At 39.1% G+C, this 23,177-nt stretch overlaps 1 protein-coding gene across 2 annotated transcripts; it reads right to left on the bottom strand.

The window, feature by feature from the left end:
• Positions 1 to 1,439: 1,439 nt before the first annotated feature.
• CASP7 (caspase 7) lies at positions 1,440 to 21,655 on the bottom strand. 2 transcript variants are annotated; one of them, XM_056494448.1, is made up of 7 exons: positions 21,595 to 21,655; positions 20,340 to 20,452; positions 6,807 to 6,955; positions 5,824 to 5,955; positions 5,177 to 5,352; positions 3,696 to 3,837; positions 1,440 to 2,984 (listed from the first exon to the last, which is right to left on the bottom strand). In XM_056494448.1, the coding sequence occupies exons 2-7, from the start codon at positions 20,450 to 20,452 to the stop codon at positions 2,761 to 2,763; spliced, it is 936 nt and encodes a 311-aa protein (XP_056350423.1). In that variant the 5' UTR covers positions 21,595 to 21,655; the 3' UTR covers positions 1,440 to 2,760. The 2 variants fall into 2 exon arrangements, with proteins under 2 accessions (XP_056350423.1, XP_056350424.1); XM_056494449.1 differs by having other exon boundaries at positions 1,447 to 2,984; positions 5,824 to 5,952.
• Between the last annotated feature and the right edge of the window lie 1,522 nt (positions 21,656 to 23,177).

Here is a 23,177-nt window from a genome sequence, read left to right as displayed (position 1 = left end):
AATACAAACACCCTGAAATATGACCCACAAGGAAATTCCTCTTTCTGCATGGGAAGCAAACTAAAGACTGCTCTGGAAAAGGGGAAATCCAGAAGATTAATATTCACTTAGAAGCAATGAAAAATATGCACATTAGAGGCAGTGATCAATGTCTCCTATACAGAAAAAAAGCCTGGAGACAGTTTATTTAGGTTTTGTTAGTACAGCTTTCTGAACAGTCCCTTGATTTCCTGTTCTAGGCTGCAATATAAGGCAACAGTAGGAACCCTAAAAGGTCATAAAGGTACCATAAATTGAAACCAACTTCAGATTTAAACAGCATTTAATTAAACAATGGCAGGGTTTCTTATGCTGCCTATGTCAAGACAAGGTAATTTCAGTGTTGGTCTTGGCTGTGAGTTTTTGGGATTCTCTCCAGAAACATTCAGTGTATCAAGAATGAAAGTGGATTTACACACTAAACCATCTGGCTGATCCTGCAGATGGCAAGGGAATTGCTTTCTGATAGAAAATAGTCATAAATTTGATCAGGGGAAAGAGCTAAAACACTCTGCAGCTCTTAAATTCAGCAACCTGGCTTTGCTCTAGTGAAAGGGTCAAGCTTCCTCAATCTGAGGCTTCTTCTTCTTCAGGCTCATGGGCTGGCACAGCTCTCAGCTACCACTCAGAGGTGATGTCTGTTGGTACAAAATCTTCTTTTGAAATAACAGTAGATTTTTTCTGGACATGATCTAAAGTAATGCTCATCTAGCAGAGATCCTTGTCCTGATGCAAGGGTATGTTTTTCTCTCTCTGTCTTTCACTTCTACTCCAAGTTAATATTTCCATGTTACTTTCCTCTGTGGCAGTGTGTTCAGGTAGTTTTTGCTGATATTTCTATATCTCATATATTGGAACTGGCCTGAAGGATAGTTCTGGAGACAGAATATTGTTCACAGAAATTTAAAAACAGGCTAAACCTCAAGCAAATAAACACTAAGGAACTATAAAGACATGAAAGAGCTTCCAGAGAAGTAATAAATACTGAAATGTTGCCTGGCCATGGTAAACCAGGAATATCCTCAATGCCAGAAAACAGCTTAAGATGGAGCTATTTGGCAGAAGCAACGGGGACAACACCTTCACATGCACTGATGGAGCACTGGACAATTCACTGCATAAAGGGCAAGACTAAGCACTGCTAGAATATGGTATTTCCAATAAAATACTTCCATTAACTTTGGTTCACTCCAAGAGAGGATGTGGCCTGTCCAACACAAGTCACCCAATGCCAAATTACTTTTCTAATCTACCTTTCCACTGACACTGTAAACCTCCTCCTGAAAAGATGCCAGAGACCACTTGCACTCTTTAATGAAAAAGGTAATGAAAGGGATATATTTTGGTTGGTCTTTACTTCACCAGACTGAGTGACAAACATGCAGACATACAAAAGAAATTTTTAAAAAAAGGTCTTTATTGATGTCATGCTCAATACATCCATAAAGCACCATTTATATAATTCTAACAACTGTAAATTTGACTTATGGAAAAAATATATGTCTCCCTATGTCACAGTATTCGTAAGAAAATAAACTTAACAATTTGGTAACTTTAATACTATGCACTTATTTTCTCAGAAGATTGCAAGGATCATAGAATACATTAAGTGGGAAAAGGGTGAACAACTCATTCTTTATCAGTTTAACCATATCATTAAACTTGCTTTTTTGACCTAGCTACCAACTAAAGTGAATATAAAAAGTAGAAATATAAACACCACCAACATAACTCTAAAACACAAAATTAAGACTGTACAGTAACTAAGAAGGCACTTCTGATTCAAGTAAGCATTTCCAGTTTTGGCAAAACTCCTCACAACTAGAAGTTAAATCTAAACATACATTTGTTACTGGAACATATAATTCTACCTTTTCAACATTAAATTTTAATGTTTTATAATAAAGCCTTGTCCTTAACTTTCTGATGGATCAAAAGTTCTGAATCAATAAGCAGACATTTTTATTTCTGCAAGCAGAAGAATTGCAATACCACCATTTCAAGTTGTTCTCTCAGTCAACTCTCATTTGTAAGGCAAAATATCTTTACAATGGCACTTTAATCCAGTATCATCCAAATAAAATTTGCCAATCTTTTACCATGATTTTATTTTTGATTGTTCTATTTGTTACATTTCTACATTTCTATGTTCATGTAAATCTAAAAATATTGATTTTTTTAATACATTCATCTTATGCTAGAATGATGACCAATTAAAATGACTTCCAGATTGAGCACAGAGCAACCATTAGTCTTCAATAATAATGTTCATTAAAAGGAAATTAATATATTAGACAGGAAACACCCTTTTAAATAGCTACAAACTGGACATACCCATAATATGATCTTTGGAAATTCCAAGGAGGCTATGGTGCCATGACCTAGCAGTAAACGAGGAGTCTCAAGATTTTTTGTTTTTATTCTTAATTTACAATCTGCTTTCTGGGAAAAAAACTTTATGGGTCAGGTAGCTGACTCATAACATCTTCACTAGCCATAAATCATGACAGCCACACTGAGGGAAACCAAGACACAGGCTGGCCCACAGCTCCTTTAGAATATTGCATGTTGTCCATCCACCAGACACCCCAGCTCATACAACATAAAAATCTAGGGTTATCACATTTCTGTCATCACAGATGTGCTACTCCTGTCTACAATCACATCTCCAGCCAAAGGCAGGCCCTGAGCTCTCCCCAGGGGCTGCCCTAGAAGGCCCTTTCAGAAGTAGAGCTCCTTGGTGAGCATGGAGACCACGCAGGGGATTTGCTTCTTCTCGCTGAAGCGCGGATCGTCCGACTGCGACTCGAAATTCGTGGCCACCACGTAGTTGACCCGAGTGAGGATCTGCATGATCTCCAGCTGCTTCCCATGCTCGTTCAGCACAGAGCACAAAGACTGCACAAACCAGGAGCCTCTTCCAGGATTCCTCCAGGAGTAATAACCTGACAGGAAAGGAAGAAAACAAACGGAGTTATTTTTGCTCTTTTGTGGGAAAGATTCTGGGCAAAGATTAACAATGCACACACAGAAAGCTGAACTCACAGTTGTGTCACATATCCTACTTCATTAAAGCTGAGAATAATGTATATTAACTCTCCAAACCTCACATTGCTTAAGTACTTTTCTACATTTTGGCATTTGGGAATCTGCAAGAAGTAAAATTAAACAGGTTTCCTTTCTGAGAATAAGTTTTGTACTGCCCTGTTTTAGTTCGAAGGACAGGTATTTGCTAATAAAGGTAGAGGCTTTTCTTTGAAATGGAGAATGTAAACTCCCTCTCTCCAAATTATTATAATTTGGAAATTAAGGGACTCTCGGGCAAAGATATGGGAATTAGGAATAACAGTTTTTTATTAGGAAAATTAAAATAGAAATACAGTATTACAAACCCAAGACACGCCCTGCCTTCATCATGCAGTCAACACACCACAGGAAGGGCAGGATTCCCAGAAAACAGCTCTGCCTTTTCCATCTATAATCTCCCTTCTCCTCTACAGCCAGTGTAGAAGGGATGCACACCCAATGCACACTGAGCCTTTGTGTTTTGTCCATCATTGTGCAGTGTATCATCACTGGGGGTCCATCTCCAACCCAGTCTGTATGGATGGTGAGTTTTCAGGCTCCTACCCCCATCCTGACCCTCTTTTCCTTACCTGGCACCGTGGAATAAGCAAACAGAAAATCTGCTTCTACTGGGATTTTGTATCTGGGGTTGGCATCTGTCTCCAGGCACCTGTCATTGGCAGGTCCAGAGTCAGTCTGTATACCTTCATCAAATTCAGAGCCCCTGCAGGCCTGAAAGCAGAGAATAAAAACAGAAGCACAGTGTTATAACAATTAGCATTCATCAAAAACTTTTAAAGGATTCAGTTCTAAGCAGTACTTTGCATGTATTAAAAGGAGAGATGCAATTCTGGAGGATATCTCATTGTTCAGTGAGAAGGTTTCTAGTTTCCCTTTTGAAAATATACATCCTGTAAGCAGAGGGAGGCAAAGGTGTTGAGGCTGTGCACCTCAGCTGTTTGTCAGCAAGTGCCATGTCAGCTTTGGTTTATTCTAACCATGATTGATTTTACCAGACTGGAGTAATTCCCAGCACTCAATTATTACATAATGCCACGTGCAGTGTGACCCCTGGACAATTTATTGACAGTGGACTCCACAGATGGAGATTCTACAGTGTGGGGAACCTGTTCTAGTGTTTGACCACCCATTACAAGTACATTGTGTTTTTAATACTTTTCCATTTATCTCTTTGATTCTTAATTTTCTCTTAATCATGGGTTTAGCTAAAGGGCACACTGGGACAATGCTCCAGGGGGGTAATTTTCAGCTCTTGATCAGCAGCTTTGACTGACAGCTCTTGCAAAAGAGCAAGTCTGACTGGCTTATATAACAGGGCTGGTTGCCTTTATTAAGACAATTTAAAAGTCTATAAAGTAATAATTTCAAAAATGTAATTAGAAAAGCATCACTTTAATAGTATGAAGAGTCTAAAACAGTTTTCACTCTGAGGATGAGGATTAATTGATGGATTAGCCTAGGGAAAACCACATCTGCTGCAACTCTTATATGTCAATAATACTATGTATTATGTGAAAAAAGAGAATTCAGACATAATTCAGAATTCATTCATATGTCAGTTAATGCTGTTTGAAACAGTTGTCTTTAAAAGTTTAACTACTATACAATTAATTACATGTTAATTTAAAAATGCAATATAAATTTTTTAGGAAAAGAAAAATGTTTCTTTTAGCAGTAATTTGTAGAGGCAGCCTTAATTAAAAGAGACCTGGATAGTATTATTACTACTGAAAATCATGTACTGTCCTTAGCTCTGTCTGCATAGAAATGAGTTTATCTTTCTGCTTTGAAGTTCTTATATTACCAAGAGAAACCATGTAGGAAATTACAATGATAATACTCTTTACACCTGTGAATCTCATATATAAATTATCTTTCAAAAACAGACAATTATTTTACCCATAGGCAACCTCTCTCAGCACATTTTTTCACAAAACCTCCATCAACATTCAGTAAGTCAAGCCACAGTGTTTTTCTAGGGCAGACAACCAGCAGAGCATGCTTTCCCTGCTGCAGCAGTAGGATGCTGTATTTACCTTATTTCTATTACCTGAATGAAAAACAGTTTGGGTTTGCCTATGAGGCTTTTACACTTGTCTCCTCTGAACAGTGCAGTCAGGCTCTTGATAGCCATGGGTCCATCTGTGCCATAGATGAGCCCTTCCTCCCCATGGCTCAGGAGGATACAGGCAAAGCAGGCAGCATCACTGTGGTTCTCCTCAGCAGCTACAAGGCAAACAACTCTGAGTCAAAAGGAAGCTACGTTTTAAATGGAAATTATGTTCAGCAAACACATTTTTCTGAGGTAAATATACACTGGGCTGCTACTGCCAGGCATGAGAAGGAGTGGATCATCTCCTACAATGTGATGAACTCGTTGAGTACATGGATGCTTCCTTCACTTGACTCTGAGTTCAGCCCACTGGAATGAACAGGCTGAGCTCTTTATCTACTGTGACAAGGCTCTTCAGCTCATACACAGGACAAGTGCTGCACAAGGACACTGTGCATTTCTGAATTGATGCTGGGGGATGAGGTGGGGAATTAAGCTCAGTCCATTAAAAAAACAAATCCTTCCATACAGAAAATGGTATGTGAGGGGCCTAAGCAATCTGCTCTACTTTAACCTGCTGTGATTTTCAGTGACTTTCAAATGTCTGCTCCCCTCTGGTTCATTCTACAATCCTGAATTTTTACCTTGCTTCAGTAATTTTTCCATATCACCACGGCTTCGGTCATTGTATATTAGGACCTCAAACCCTAAGTTTTTAAAACTCTTGGCAAGATCTCCAGCATCTTTGTCGGTGCCATTGCGTGTGCCCATTCCTGCTGGAAAACAAAGAACATGGTTGACTGCACATTACACAACCCAAAATGATTCATGTGTTCAAAGGCAAATGTTTAAGTTTATAATTGATAAACTTCAGTAATATCTCTGTGACATGTTTTGAAAACAACCCTCTAGCAGCACTGAGAACAAACTGTGAGATTTTTTGAAAAATGCAATGATCAGTGTTAACACATATTTCATTCTGAAAAATGCTGGTGTGCCCTCAGCACCTTGCAACACAGGACCTCAAGGATGATCCTTCTCCTTTTGTCTATGCAGTCCAACACAGGCACAAAGCACCCCATGGAAAACCTGTTGAAAACTGTCCCTATTATACCCAGTAAAAGGAACTGATACAGAATCTTTGGGGAAAACAATTTACAAGTGTACAGGAAAAATCCTACAAGCCTGATTATAACGCAAGTATTTGTCTACCTTGAAACCACATGTGGTCTGGAAAGTTAAATGCAGGAGTGTGAACACAGCACACCTACAGCTATTAGCTTTTGTAGCTCACAGCTGTAGCTCAGGGACAGAGAATTTATAACATGGGTTGCAGATGCCAAAGTTCAAATTTTAACAACATAGTTTTAAACTCTGGAACAAAGGTTTAGTTTGAAGTTGGTACAGCAAGGAGACATGGTCTTTGAGACATGTACTGAAAAGATGTTGAAAAGAGAAACTCTAACATAAGTGTTAGAGAACAGGAAAAGTTTTAGGAACAACTATTTATCAAAAAAGAAAAAGCATTCATTAAAATTCCATGCCCTAAAAATAGAATACTTATTGATTAAAGGAAATATAAAAATTCTATGGTCTGTAATGAGTATCCTCAAAGAAAGAGCATTACCTGTTTTATCTTCAAAATTTTTGTTGTTTATAATAATACATTTGCCAACTTTCTTGTAATCCATATTGTACTGGAATGTGGGTGTAACAATTCGGTATTGATTACTGAGAGAGGGCTTTGGCTGCTCTTCTTCTCCATTCTTCTTTTTTCTAGGTGAACCAAATGAAATTATTGTTAGTGACCAGTCACATGCATGGGCTATTTACTGTAATTCAAACCATTCCTGCAGCCCTGCCCAACGTTTCTCCTTCTCTAATATTTGTTTTCTCCATTTACATTTCGGATCAAGGCATAGAGATCTTGTGATTTCCATGAAGGGATTGTTGTGTGTGGATGGATTGATGAGGTGAAATAACTGGAGTGAACTGCAGCCAGCAGCAGCACACACAGATCCTGACCCAGAGATAAAACAAACAGCCTAGGTGAAGTCAGGCTGGCAGGAACATTTTACAAACTGTTCTGGGCATATTTTACTTTTACTATAAGTAATTAATGTAAGAAAAGACAGATTTTCCTTAACAGCTACTCCAGGAACATGAAGATTTGCAGTTTACCCAACTGTGTGATGAGAATTGCTCACACTAAATTCTGTGCAGACTGAGACTAAGCAGTAGATAGTTTCTGCTGGTAAAGGTTATAGATGTGAACAAGTCATGTGTTAATTTGGTCTGCCAAACAGCAGACCAAACCTATGCAAAAACCAAGAACATTTCAATGTAATCACTGACACCTGAACTTCATGTGAAATAAAACTAAGAAAAAACAAATCAAGTTATTATAATAATGATGTTAATGGGTTATGTCAATATATCTTCTCTGTTTATGTGACTGGTACTGATCTTTTTGCTATGTACAGGAGTCTTAGATTGGATTAGAAAGTGATGCCATGGAATAGCACAGACATTACTCACAGATTTAATCTAAATAAAGTACTAATACCAAATCAATTACAGCCAGCATTCACACCTGATGAACAAGCATGAGGAACTCAGTACTTGATTTTAGAAGTGGACTTTTTGGTCCAAGCAGGTTGGCTTCAGGTGTTGTTAAGATTTCCTCAAGCAGAACTGAAGCCAGTAAGAGCCTACAAGGAGTCTGATTCAACCTCAGAAACATAAGCAAGCTTTGGAGCCAGCCAACTTAAAACAATGCTCAGGAAAGGGCAGAAGAAGTTATTGGCATCTCTCTCATTTGTTCCACCATCCAGCTTCCAATAGTATTTATTACTGATGTCTGAGAGGAAAACATAAACTACTTCCAGCACAAAGAACTGTATAATACAGTTTGGTTATAACAAAATTAGATTTTTCCTATAATCACAATTAATTTAAGCTCTTTCACTATTCTGATTCTGACATCTTCCTAAAGAATTATTAATTTATTTACTTCAATAGTAACCTGTAGACATGAGATTGCTAAGAATTAATTAAATTTTGTTAAGGTAATCTATTTTCTTACCTTCCTGATTTAACAATAGTCATCTTTTAGCTTTAAGTGTCCTCTTTTTTATTACTAAAGGACAAGACTAATTGGAATCTAAATTAAACCTTCTTTAAATGATTCATCATGTATAAATGCTACTGCAATTCAATTTCAAAACAGCTTCTTATCTTTGAGTACTGTCATGCTCTGTTATAAAGGGCCAAATTAAATAGCTGCACCTGGCAGGCTTTCATTATACTCTTTTTGCATGTGACCATCTTAGTATCATGTTCTCTTTTAGACTTCCCTTAGAGACTAAAAAACAAGATATTGAACCATATCTACTTGAGGATTAAGTCTGGAAATACAGGAATTTTTTTCTGACAAATTTCAAGTATGGATATTTTTGCATGGGCTTCTTGAGGGCTCTGGAAGCAATAATTAAATATGCTTTGCCTCAAGAAAAATTCTTAACTAATTTTTTTAAAGAATTAGTCAGAGCTGTATGATGCTGATATTACATTTGACTTTCAAAGAGATCTTGGATTCTTATTTTAACTTAAAATTTCCCCTGATCCTCCATCACCAAACAGTTTTTTGTCAAAGAGAGAAAAAGAAATTTCAGAAGAACAAATAACCACTCAGGTCCATGAAGAGGAATTTCCTCAGCCCACAGATTTCCAGTTTCTACAGATTTATCTGGCTTCAGTGATCTCCTGACAAAGTTCCAACTACAGTGGCTGTTATGGACAATAGGATATTTTCAAGGGGACTGTGCACACATTTCTGTTTATGTCCAACCCACAACAGCTGTCAACACTCAGGGATGGACCCATTTGAGCAGTATCATGTTTGCACTGTCTGCTCTTCTAAAGTGCTGGGAGTGACCTTAGTCCAGCCCAGAAATCAGGCAGCCACATTACCCCAAAAAAGGCTCACTGAAAAAAGCAGCAAGGCTGAAGTGGCACAGCAGTGCAGCCATGCAACTTCTCTGAAACCATTCACTGCCAAGCTCAATGGTTTGCACTCATTCATGCAGAAACACTCGTGAGTTTAAGGGATGGAATTCCTGCTGCTGGAATTCTCACAAACAGCCAGGAGCTCTGTGCCAGTCAAATGCCCCAGCAAGCCCTGCAGATATTTCCCCATTCCTTTACAGAGCTCTATGGTTTCATTCTAATGACTCCTCCTAGCTGAACAGGTTAATGAGATACTAAAAACCACAATGTGGTTACACCTATCACTTCTTTACTGGAAGACAATAAAAAGTTCCAGAAATCTTTTGGCATCAGCCCAAACTGAGTGAATAAGGAAGCAAAGGCCATGGATTTACTTAGGCTGGACCTGCAGCCCAGACAGAAATCCTTGTTCAAAAACTCTGGTTCCTGTGCCAATGTAGCATAGCAATGTGGCCTGACTGGACTACACTCACAGTATAATGTCCAAGTCCAACTTTTCAGATTCAACAAGCTAAATCAGACCTTGTAATGATAACTAATAAAGCTGTAAATAAGTAATAACCAGGCCTTGAAGAACTCCTGTCAATGACAGGCTGGCTTATGACTGAAAGGCTAAATATTTTTTTCTGAACTTTGAACTGAACACCTGCTAATATAAATGTTTACTGCTGTTCTTACTAATCTTTTTAATTACTGTATTTTCCACAGATTAGTTTTGTATATTCCACAGATTAGTTATATGCTATTATAAAATGTTTTAAGCTATGTGCCCTCTGCTTGATTTCTTCCTGCTTCTCTGACATCTAGTGTCTTTAATTTCCCTCTTTTGGGATTCAAACTTTCTTGGACTAAACAGAAAGTTGAATTTCATGACTGTTTATTCATTCTTCATGTCTTAATAACAGCTGTGCCATTATTCCTCACTCCATTAGTGGTCACTGATCCTTCCCTTACACAGAAATATTCTCTCCATTATTGCTGTCATGTATTTCATGTTGTCTCCCTTTGGTCAAAAGTTCACCAAAACTGAAACTCCACTCCTCTCATACAGCTTGCATGTTTTCACCCTCTAAACCCAGTGTCTAAATCCAGGCCTTAGGCTTGCCAGCAGCACATGTGGGAATGTGATTTCATCAAGTCTAGACTCAGTCAATATCAACCCTGTGAAAATCATTATTATCAACTTCTCACTTTTCTTAACTTTAAAGTTAAGTTATCTATTCTATTTACCATTTTTTAACTAAACTTTTAAATAGTAGTAGTCAGGTGTTTTATCAACATGAGTGGCTAAAATTCTGTCAAAGTCAATGGAGAAACACACACAAGTAGTGGATGTGATTATTTGAAGGACTGCTACTCATCACAACAAACCTTTTCTTTTATACTTGAAATAAATTATTGTTTCAACATGGTTCAAGATTTAAGGATAAAAATCTCACCAATAACATTCAACTATACCTTAAAATTATTCAGAAAAAATAAAGCAGTCTTTACAATTACAATATTGTGGAGTGCATGGGACAAAGCATTAGTTCTAAGGCCCCTAAAGAAACTTACACAGCCTATATTGCTGATTTTTTAATGCAGTTTATGTGGCTCTATGTTGCTCTTTCTGCCTAAACCCCCACTCCTTCCATGGTTGCATGCACAGTACAAATTCTGTTTGTGACTACTGCTCATCACAAATGTTGTTTGCTCTCTTGGAGAAAAATCCTGGTCTGTACTTATTTATTTAAAAAGGTAGTGAAAGAATAGACAGAAAGCAATGAAAATGCAAATAAGATTGTGTTTGAATTCACAAGGCATCACCAAGCTATGTGTAGTAAAACTGAATGTGCAGGAGATCAACTTAGAGTTATGAAAAAAAAAACTGAACAGGAAACAGAATTTATAAATTAGCCAAAACAAGGTTCAATATTTTATTCTATGTTTCTACCTTAGCCTTAGTAATTAGTGGTCTGATGTGAGCTCCATAATTGATAGGTCTGATACTTTCTGATGATCATACATTAAGATCTCTTACTTCTACATAACCTTCTCTTCAAACTACCAGCTTTAATACTTTTATTCAGCTTTAATACCTTTATCCAGTCTAATTTCACTGTATTTAATACATGTCTAATTACTGTACACTCTCCCCACTTTGATTTTTTTTTAATCTTGAACCCTGTTGGCAATATCAAGCAAAAGACACTTGTTAAACCTGACTGGAGCTTTTTAGATCTTAAGTTCTCTAAGCCAGACTCTTTGTTCTTTGTCAGATCTGTTTTGGTAGTGTCACACAGATTTAGAACTGCATGCAAATAACAGATTATCCTGTTGCCTTTTCCCATTAATATTGCATCAGCTTGGCAGAACAGCAACATTTCTGGACAAGAAGAATGTGTGACTACTTGAACTGTCTTTTATAAAAATGAATATTCCTTTACTGCTAAAAATCAGAAAGCATAAACTATAGGGGATAAAGACTAAACCACAAGGTCTAGACCAAATAATAAAACTGTATCAGAGTGCACTTTAAAGTGCATACTCAGGCTTGCAAATTACGTTCCAGTAGAGAAACTGAAAGAAAAACCTTAATAGTTGAAACAAAAGTCTCCTGAGGAAAAAGGGACAATACTAATTGTGTAGAAGGAAGTTCAAATAAGCATTGTACATTTTCAATTTCCCTTTAGCAAACATTAGCAAAGGACTGCTGACTTTGATAGATGAGCACCAACAAAATCACCAGTCCTTAGAAGGTTATTTGAAAATATATTCCAGATAGATGTCAAAAGAAAACTAAAAAAAAATTCTAATGTTAAAGTCAGGATATTTTCCACACAATAGAAAGTCTTCATTTAGCAGAGAGAAGAAAAGTGGTCCTACAAAACTGCAAATAGGAATCCCCCAAAAAGCATTTAAACATTATTTCACCTACACTGCTTACCGTGGCACACATATGTCTTACACAAAAGGCATGAAAACTGACAGCTGCAGTTTAGAATAGCAAACATAAACACAATACCACACACACAAACAACAGTGTTCCCAGATTTCTGTCAGGATCTTGTTTCATCTGTTAAAGAAATTCAAAATTTCAGTGAAACATGCTAAACTGATAATACTGGAGTCTGAAGTTCATATTTATTGATGATATATAAAGTCTGTGCTGCCCTTGCCTATTGATATATTGCTTTGCTGAGATGTCTAAACTTGGAAAGTCATTTTTGGGAATGGGTGGAATGAAGGGAAATGGCCAGTGTGCTTCCTGGAACACCACAGCCCCCAATGAACAACTCCACTTTCCCCCTGGGAGCAACAGGACTGCTCAGGAAATGCAATAATTCTCAAGAACAGGGCTGTAGGAATTAATGAGCCTTCAGTTTCTCTTTGAAATTAGCTCATGACTTCTTAAGGACAACTTTGGAATCAAATTGTCAGCTGACTAAATAAAGCCAGTTTGAAAACCAACAGAGGCAAAGCCATTTCCTTGAATGAACCTGAAACTAGGAACCTACTAGGACAGTACCTCTTGTTCATTTGGAAATTCATGTCACAGGCCCTTCAAATAACTGCAAACATAGTAATTTTGAACAGAAAATATTGCTGAAGCAATATCAAAAGAAAGGAGTTAGGTAAACAATGAAATTATTTCCTTGAACTTATCAAGATAATACTAGAGCTGGGAAGGACCTTAGCTATCATTAAAAAATTCTTTCCAATACTGGACTGAGTTCATTTATCCAAAAAAACAATATCATACTACAAACATACTTTTGTTCTTGATAAGACATAAGTAATAGTAGTGTAACAGATTTCACAGAAAATTTGCAAAATAAACCACTTCAATTTATTTAAAGAAATCCTGGCATTTCCCTAAGTTTCCTAATATCACTTTTGAGAGTACAACACAGAATAAATATATTTATTAAGACCATATGCTTTGCCCAATTAACCTGATGAAAAGTATTAAACAAACCAAAGTGAGTTGTGCTTCTGCTGTTGAACGACTTCAGGGAAGTAACTCCATATCTCTTGGTCTTAGTTTTTCCATTACAAAATGAAGTCTAAACAAAGTTATTCAATAAAATAATTGCAGATCATGTGGCTTCTTTCCAGGGGAGGGTAGTGCAAGAACTGATGCCCCATGTTCTACCAGCTGACCCAGTGTGCTCCCTTCCAACCTGACCCACTCTGGGATTCTGTCCAGTAAAAGAGAATAGTTTTAAAATTCTTATTTGCAAAGCCATTCTTACTGTAAAGTTATTCACATTCTTATTGTAAACCTCCACTATGGAGGTTTTGGTTACTGCACATCAGTTTCCCTGAAGAGAGAAAACTGCCAGTACCTGTATATGACTATTTAACATCAACTGAAATGCTGAATACATTTAACATACCTCATAAATAAAGACATTTTAAAAGTAAAACATTTTTTCAGACCCTAAGCTGCTCTTGTAGTTTCTTTGTTCCATTTTAGTTTCAGATCCATCTCCAATTAGGAGAAAGAATCTTCTCTAAAATCCTGAGAAACCCAGTCCAAGACAACTCAGGGTATAATGGAAGAGCTGAGCTGTTTGAAAGAACAAGCCTCAGACTACAACTTCTGGCATACTTTGTAAATGTCTTTTGAAGTTCTGATAGTTAATCCAAATATGCCTTCCTTCTTTTTAAAGTATGTGTTAGTGATGGCCTTAACTAATTCTAATCAAAACCACATCTGCAGTTTAATTTATTATATACAAATGAAGAAGACCAAGTGCATTGGGATTAAGCCAGCTGCACCTAGAACAAAAAGTTTCAATATTGTCCACATTTCACAACAGTTAAAAAAAGACAAAAGTAAAAAGAAAAAACCAGGTAGCAGTGCCCTAGTTTTGTGCACTTAGTATTTTAGGGATCACTTACAACCCACATGACAATTGTGTGGTGTGATGCCTGCAAAACAGAGTTCTAAACTCTCAGTTATCACTGAGATTCAGCTTCCCAACTAGCTGCATGATATCTGCCATGCAGGCCTCATAATATTGGATGCAACATAATAGCCAAAAAACATTCAAAAGGTAAATTTTTACAAATAAAAGTTTTTTGCTTGCTGAAAGGCTTTCTGCTCATTTCTAGAAAACCTGCACATCCATACCTTCCATGGGTGTTCTGGAAAGTGAAATCTTGCATGATCATACCTAGGCAGTACAATGTACATAGAAAACTGACAATTATATACAAAAAAAAAAGGTGAATCTTCTTTTACTTTTCATAGGTACTAAGAGGCATTAACAGGTACATATGGATTGCTTGGAAAATGACCTAAAATAAAGCAAGCCCTCCAAACACTGATGCTCAGAGAACACTCTGGCAAGGATTAGCAATTGCAAAATGCCAGTGGAGCTAGGATTAGCTGAACTAAACTGTTTTAGGGTATAAACTCATGACTTTTCCAAACAGGTGGCAGAGAGAAGGAAGGAGGTGAATAACATTCTACAGTACCTTGGCTCCTCATCAAATGGTACTCCACACTGCATCTGCAAACAGCTTCAGCCTGTGCTCAGGAGCAGGTCTGACGTTCCCTGCAGTGCCAGGAGCCCACCATGCTCGGGGTCACACTGGAGGCAGGGTGCTCTGTGTGCCCAGCCAGCCCTGCAGCGTCAGCAGTGGGGCACGCTGGACTGTTCTGTGGGGCCATTCAGAGCCATCCCCTGCCAGCTGAGGTCATGCAGGCCTGAGCTACCCCTGCTGACGAGAGGAAAACAGCTCCCAGCTCTCATTCCATCTCTGCTCCCGTGTAAGAGCACAGGGATCTGGGAGATGGAGGTGGGACAGCAGGCTTCACGTGGTGATACATCCCTCTTCCTTCTGTCAAAGCCTGCTCCACCATCTACCATTATACACCAGTTACACTATGAATGTTTCCAGCACAGTAATGCAAATTAACATGCATACTTCACAAAGCCTCTCTGTACTTTAATTAATACAACTACTCCCTACATATTCACCCACAAACAGTTTTGGTTTGTTATAAATTTGGCTTAAATTTGTTTGGATTGCTCTGAAAGCTTAAATACTACAAAATAACTGTCCTCCAAATTCTGCATGATACAGCCCAGAGTTTGTTGTAGTGAAGGAAATAAATCACTACACTGAAAAGAAATCAGGATACTTGACTGTGATTACTTCAGATGCAGTTGCTGTACTTCACATTAAGAAGTCTCTAAGGAGACTGGAAACAAATATTGACTGTGAATCAATGAGTTCTTGTAAAATAGACTATATCCTATTTCAAGATACTTGGGCTTTTCCTATGAGGTACATCCAGTAAGCATCCAAGGGAAAGCACAAGCACTGACCAGAGTTTCCACTCATTGTTAAATACTCCTGAGTGCTCCCCAGAAGTTGAGTTCCAGATCTAACAAAAATTGCTTTAACAAAACAACAACAAACAACAACAAAATCCCCACCAGAAACACACACAAAAACCCCACCAACACCCCCCCCAACCAAACAAGCCAAAACAAAACAAAACCAACTCAGACTTTAAAAGAGAGCAATAAAAATGAAATATCCCTGTTGTTCCTTGTTAAAATCTCTTAATTGTCTTTGTAGGAACTTGACCAGGCTGTAGGTTACTTCTGAAATGTTATGTTTGGTGCTTTCAGGTGAACATAAACAATTGATATTTACCTTGTGCTAAGCACAACAAACAAACTCCAAACAAAATTAAAATTATATTGTGACAGATTTTGGAGCTGTGACAGTAAAAGGAAAGATCATCACCCATTTACAGGACAAACTAAGGCACACAATGACTTCCCTAGAGACATTAAGGAAACGTGAGGCTGAAACAGGAGGTCAGCTCAGACATCTGAGTTGCAGCCCAGAACATAACTTCAGATAAGATTCATCAGCTGTTATTTGCTTTTAAGTAGCTTGCTATTTTTAGTCTATCTAAGGATAAAAGAGATACTTTTTTAAGCAATATTTACTTTGAAAGGTCTATAATATCCTGACACTGAAAAACGTGTAACAGAATGGAAACTCTGGAAAACTTATGTATCTGCATCACTGTGAAGTTGTTCTCCAGAAAAGTTCTACCTGAAAAGCAGTTTCTCTTACAAATCAGTATAAAAATAAACTGTTGGTAATCCCCATACAGGCACTTATGAGCCAGACCCAATGATCCTTGTGGGTCCCTTCCAGTTTGGAATTAACATGATACTGTGAAAAGTGGAAGGAAAACAGATCCCCAAAACACAGAGAACAACAGAAAAGCTTAGCTGAAACAAAGAAAATTTTCTACACCTGTTGCAACCCCAGACCTGAGGTTCAGCTGAGGATGAATCTCAAAAATGAATATTTATTCTTTGAAGGACAAGGTTATTTGAGGCAAGGGTCATGAGGTTAAAATTGACAGTCTTTGGTAACATCTTTGCTTCCCCACTTTGATGTCCTGCAACTCAAATAAACACTGTACACATGAAAAGAAAAGGTATATATCCATGAAACTTTTTCATCTAAATACTGATTTACAAACTTGGTAGGTATCTTAACAATATAACTGTCACAACCACTGAACTGCAGAAGGAGAGAAGCACACTGGCTTTTCCAGGAAACTTTCAAATTACTCAAAAGTCTCACAGTTTAAAGTGGTGTGAGTTGACAGAAATAAATATCTTACAGATATTTTGGATTTGCAGTGTTAAACAGCTAAAATATTCTTGGTGACTACATGCACAACAAAACCTCTCAAATTCCTCAGTGGGATTTTCTTACAATCCATTCCATGCATTGAGGGGACTATAGAATCACACACTTTCATTTGTAACTAAGTATTTGTAAATATTTTAAAATAGATATTTAAATTGTGTTTTCTGTATCCAGATGAGCAGGGGAATATTGACTGTTAAACAACACAGTAAGGCTGGAGCATATAAAAGTAACCAGAAGACAAATGGTTCTGTACAATTAAATTAGGATAAAACTGGTACCTAGATACTACTAATAACAAAACACTTCTGCATTGTTTCTTCAGTGAAGCCCATGAGCAGCCAGGATTTTTGACAGTGCAAATGCAAGTCTACCAAGCCTTGGGAATTTCTGGATGCATCGTTGAAAAAAAAAAACCAACTTTAATTAGGATTAAGAAAAATCTACTTACCACAGTGCAACCGCCGATTTTATTCTATTTCATGTTACATTAACTTTCCTGGATGCTTAAAAGCATTTGCTGCTATCAATCTCCCTAATGGAGGTCCCCAATAAAACAAAGAAGATAACAAATGAAGATATTAAATTACCTTGTGGAGAAGCAAGATTATATTTGAAGCCCTGAAAGTACAAAAGAAGCACACATAGCACAGTAAAAACCCTCCAACTTGTAGGGGAAAAATTCTGTTAGTTAGCTAAAAAAAAGAAAATAAGCATTTGAAATCCTTAACTGAATCTTTCTTTAAACACATTTTAAACTTTTTTTGGAGCACATTCTTGCCAGAATGTGTCCTGATACTTTTGCTTTCTGAAACACGACTTTCTGTTCAACTGCAACGCAGCCCATTTATTGTACTTTTTTGCAGTACACAAAATTAATACCTTCCTGCCATCTAGTGGCTGAAAACCAAAAAAAAAAAAATACCCAGAGCCAAACACGGCTGGCAGACTTAATCCAAAACTTCTCCAAACTCTTTTCCCCACCACAGCATTTTTCTCACCAACATTAGCTAAGTGTTAGCACTTTTCCAAAGAGAAGGAAATATGTAGAAGATAATTCTCCTAAATTGTTGAGATGTCAGAAGAATCTGCCATCCTGGCTTGTTCTGAGCCTTGTGGCCTCCTTGGTAAAGCAGCCTCAGACTGCCCAGAGAGAAATATGTAGTGAGCAAGATTTTAATTTACTTGTTGCTGCTCTGACAAGGTAGATCTCCTGTCACAGCCAGAGTGGCAAATTGAAGCTGTGAAGCTACTGGAAACAGCTGGTCCTTTTGCACAGCTTTGAATTTAGCTTCTCACTGCTCTGTTCTCTCAAATTAAAATTAATGTGCTTATTTAACATCACAAGTTTCTTATTTTCCTATTGAACTTACATATGTTAAGCAATAGTACATGAAATGCAGTGAAGAATTTCATTGAGAGTACTGCACAGCTGGTAAAGATTGGGCTGATAAAACAAAAAAAAAAAAAAAAGGGACAATAAAATCATAGTCACTCTAAAGCTTTCTATACACCTTATTTAAGATGTATAACTTCATGCTGCCAAAATGAAGCTTTGGCAACCAAGACAGAGAGCCACACTGGTTCCAGTAAAAGTGCATCCAGCCTGGTATCTGGTACTGACTAGAAATGAGTCTGAAGAAAGCAAACAAAAGAAACTGGATACAGAATATATTCTCACAGAGATGTGACTTAGAACATCTTCACCAAAGTTGTTAACATCTGGAATTTTCTTCACACAGTCTAATCACTACTGAACTTATCTAAAATCTTGACATCTGCATATCCCCTGGCTTTAAGTTCTAGACATTCTGCTCTATGTTAAAATTACAACTTAACACTTGTTTTAAACCAACTGCCTGAACTTTTCATTGGATGTCCCCCTAGATTCCCTGTGAGGCACAAAGAATTATCATTCTCTCCTCTTTATTACAATCATAGTTTTAGATCATATCCCATCTTCCTTTATCCTCTCACATTTCTCTCCTATTTTCCTTCAGACCAAAGACTTTTAGTTTCTGTAGGATAAAGACAAATACCTTAATTGTCAAGCACCTCATTCCTCTTTAAGCAACCACTACTTGCTTCAAGAAACTCTGTTAGATTTCTCAAAAGTATTTTTTTCTACAAAATCTGAATTGTCTCAATTACTTCATATTAATGAGCAATTTTTTACTTCTGAAGAAAAGTGTTGCAAATTGCATCTTCAAGGAGTTCCCAAAAGATGAATGCCTCAAACTGATGAATAGCCAAATTATTTGAAAATTTCTTATAGAAAAAAGTCATAAAAATGCTGATTATTTCCTTTCCTTTGGAAATTAACTTTGAGTTGCATAATTTAATAATAGTATTAGCATATCACCTCTTATAAAGAGGACCAAATCAAATATCAAAACACACATTTTATAAAGCTGAAAATAAACCTTTGAAAAATATTTGACAAGATTTAGAAACAAATGTTACATTTCTCTATTTGTTAAAATTAGTAATACACATACACATCTTAAAACATATTTGAGGAATGATAAAATAAAGTACAGTGACTTGCTTAACAGCACATCAAAAGTCTTTTAAGACTAAAGCATCTTCCCTTCTCTCACAGATTTGTTACCCCTATTAAACTCATAGAATAAACATAAAAAATAAAAGTATATTAGCCATGTACTCTCTGAATTATATTGCTCACTTTAATGTAAATTTCCAATAGTAAAAAAAAATCAAAATCTCTGTAAATGCATTGGACTTTGCATTATATATCTCTTGCAAAATCTTACTAAATCCAACCTGAAGTAACCATTTGCTGACATTCAACAGTATTTATAAACTTTGCCTGCTCATTTTTCATCTTTTGCATTTCCACACATTTATCCAGTGTTTCCAGGAGTGCAGACGAGCAGTAAACAATTCTTGCTTCCCACTGATTTAATGAAAGTAAGCTTTTGCTTCAGTGAGACTGCTATGCTTTAAAACTAAAGGCTTTTAATGTGTTCTGCAAGGGGTTACATCTCTAGACTTGGTGAGGCTACAACCTAGATGGCACATCCAGGCTTTAAAGTAACTTAGACAGTCAGCAGGGGATTCCAGTGATGCTGGAGATTAGCTGAGCTGAGTGCAGTAAAATAGATAATTAATGGCATATTCAATTCCCAGCTCCAGCAAAGGTCAATGTTTAAGATGTGGGACTATAATTGATGCTAAATGAACTTGGTGGTCTCTTAGCTGCCAAATAAAACTTACAGGAGATATTATAGATTTCCCTATAGGGAGATATTATAAAAAAATGCTTTAAGGTACAGACCAGATACATTGAATTTATACAACATAAACCACCTTTCTATCCAGACCATCAATAACACTGTGGACATGGCAAACTGAACATCAAATCAAGCCTTTTTAATGTTTCTTTGATTAAAAGGGTGCCATGGCAGCTGATAAAACAACAAGAACAGGAGTACAAGTAGGAACTTACGTTCTAAAAACTGAGAACCTGCTGCTTCTGTCTGGCCTTGCATCAACTACATCAGAGACATCTCCATCCCCTCCCTCTCCAGCAGGGAGATCACCAAGCTGATCCTCTGACATCTACAAATAAAAGTACAGGAATGTAAGTGTCCCTCAGCGAGCACAGACATTTTAGAAATACTGCTATGAACGAGATTGCTTATGGTCTGGTTTATAGAAGACACGTGTGAGGGTTTTTGTCAGTTTCCTTGTATAATACTTCCTCAAGAAAGAGTGGCTACAGATTTCTGGTCCTGAATTGCTGTGGCATTGCACATGCTCAGCCATCTCTGTTTTCTTGTGGCAGTTACCTAAAGGAATTCGTCTAATACCACTCTCAAAAACGCAGATTATAGTAGAATTAAAAATAATTTTATGGTGAAAGATCACAAAATTATAGAATACAATCATAAAATAGGATATTCTGAGTTGTAAGGGACCTCCTGGGATCATCAAAGTCCTACACAAGGTAGACCCAAGAATCCTGCCATGTGCCTGAGTGTGGTGTCCACATCATGGAAGTAATTCCCAGAAAGTTTTCCACAAGTATGTTGGGATGAAAGCAAGGACTCCTGTGTTTTCATTTGTATGTAAACAGTCAAATGTGTGTAAGGGAAAGAGTCCTGTGCATTTTCTATGCGTGGTTTTAATCTAATCTAGAGCATTAAGCAGTTGGGAAGCCCCAAGAAGGGACAGCAGACGGATCTGCACCAGCTCAGCAGGGAGAAGCAGGACGCAGGACCTCGCCCAGGCTGGGATGCACTGAAACACCTGATCTCTGCTCCCAGACTTCCACCAGGACATCAACAGTGATCCCTGCCCCTTCCCCACGGTTAGGCAGATTCAATGTGCTTTTATCTACCGAAAAGAGGACACGTTTACACGGAAAACCACCGCGGACACCCGGCAGCAGCAGCAGCGCACAGACACCAGCGTGCACCACCCGGGCGGGAGAGGTTTGGGAGCTCCCCGGGCGGCAGAGCAGCTCCCAGAGCTGGGTTTAAACTCAGCTCTGACCAGCGCACACACACACAAGGAGGAAGGACACACAGACACACAGACACACACGGAGGAAGCGCGGCCAGGCCGCGGGGAGCAGCGGGCGCTGCCCGGAGCGGAGCCGCGGCGAGGATCGCGACCCGAGGGGAGAGCGGGGCAGGGGCTGGGCAGGGGCACAGGGGAGCCGGGGGAAGGGAAAGGGCTGGGCAGGGCCCGGGGCTTGCCTTGCTGCTGGTCCGGCCGGCCGGGAGCGAAAGCGAAACTTAAAGCGAAACTTCAAGCGGGGCGGTGCCGGGGCGGGGCGGGCTCCGCTGGCTTGGCCCCATCCCTCACCCTTGTCCCCTTCCCTCTCCCTGACCCCATCCCCGTAACCCGACCCCATCCATGACCCCATGCCTGACCCCATCCCTGTCCCTGTCCCCATCCCTGACCCTTGTCCCCAACCCCATCTCTGTTCTCATCCCTGTCCCTGTCCCCATCCCCGACCCTTGTCCACATCCCCATCCCTGACCCCATTCCTGTCCTCGTCACCATCCCTGACCCTTGTCCCCAGACCCATCCCTTTTCCCAGCCCCATTCCTGTCCCCATCCCCATCTCCATCCCTTTCCCCATCCCTGCCTCCATCCCGAACCTTGTCCCCGTTCCCATCCCTGTCCCCATCCCTGACCCTTTTCCCCAGCCCCATCCCTGTCTCCATCCCTGCCCCCATCCCTGTCCCCATCTCCAGCCCTTTCCCCTGGCAGAAGGTCTCGGGCAGAGCCGCCGGGCCCTCCTGGCTCCCCAGGCAATGCCGGCCACATCACAGGACACCGAAATTGCCACCTTTTAACAGCTGTGCTCTGACACACCCCGCCAAAGAAGAGCAGAAAGTTTCATGGTGACACGAGGTTGTCTAGATCTAAGGAAATTTTCCCCCTATATAAACTTCAGTGGCATTTCCTTATCCTCCCAATTATTCTGCGTGTTGCATCTCTGCTAATTACGATCTCCCACTGTGCAGCCGCAGCATCAGGCCCAGCAGTCCAGTGCACGGACTGAAGATTGGCACAGACTTGCTAATTACTCCTGAATGCGGGCTCCGATCCTGCAAAATCATACACCTACCCAGCGGTGCCTGGTGTTTAACATTCACTACCTGAAGAGATTTACATCAAAGAGACATTTTTCAGTGTAACTGCCTCCTAATTGGCACAAAACACAGGCATGGTAACAAACAGGCTTTTGCTTCCCCACAGGTCAGTGCCTCGATGTGATGGAGGAGCTCTCGCCGTGTGTCTGCTCGCTGCTGCTGGGACTGCTCCCTGCTTCCTGGGATTATGCCTGTGGCTCCTGGCTGGATGCAAAGCCAAAGTTTTCTCCTGAAAATCAAACTAACAGGATCCCATGGTTCCTCTCATGCCGTCTGTTAGCTGCTTCTTTTCAAGAAGAGAGCATCGCTTCCAAATCCATAATGGATCACCACGGACAGCAGAGACACTGGAAATGTACAGATCATGGAGAGGAGAGGAGAGGAGAGGAGAGGAGAGGAGAGGAGAGGAGAGGAGAGGAGAGGAGAGGAGAGGAGAGGAGAGGAGAGGAGAGGAGAGGAGAGGAGAGGAGAGGAGAGGAGAGGAGAGGAGAGGAGAGGAGAGGAGAGGAGAGGAGAGGAGAGGAGAGGAGAGGAGAGGAGAGGAGAGGAGAGGAGAGGAGAGGACAGGACAGGACAGGACAGGACAGACTCTGTAATGACCAGCAGTGACTGGCAGCGGCACCTAAAATTCAGAACATCCAAATATGTTTTTTTGATTATGTGTATGGGTGTTACCC

This window comes from Oenanthe melanoleuca, chromosome 6, assembly GCF_029582105.1.
Source record: "Oenanthe melanoleuca isolate GR-GAL-2019-014 chromosome 6, OMel1.0, whole genome shotgun sequence".
Classification (NCBI taxonomy): Eukaryota; Metazoa; Chordata; class Aves; order Passeriformes; family Muscicapidae; genus Oenanthe; species Oenanthe melanoleuca.
Note: the sequence above shows the minus strand (reverse complement) of the source record. Positions and strands in the feature narration are given on the sequence as shown.

Coding starts and splice junctions, on each gene's coding strand:
- CASP7 (XM_056494448.1), bottom strand. CDS start 20,452: ATGTCAGAGGATCAGCTTGGTGATCTCCCTGCTGGAGAGGGAGGGGAT. Junction 5,353..5,823: donor GGAAAAATTACTGAAGCAAG/GTAAAAATTCAG, acceptor TTTGCCTTGTAG/CTGCTGAGGAGAACCACAGT. Junction 3,838..5,176: donor CCAAACTGTTTTTCATTCAG/GTAATAGAAATA, acceptor CTCTGCTTTCAG/GCCTGCAGGGGCTCTGAATT.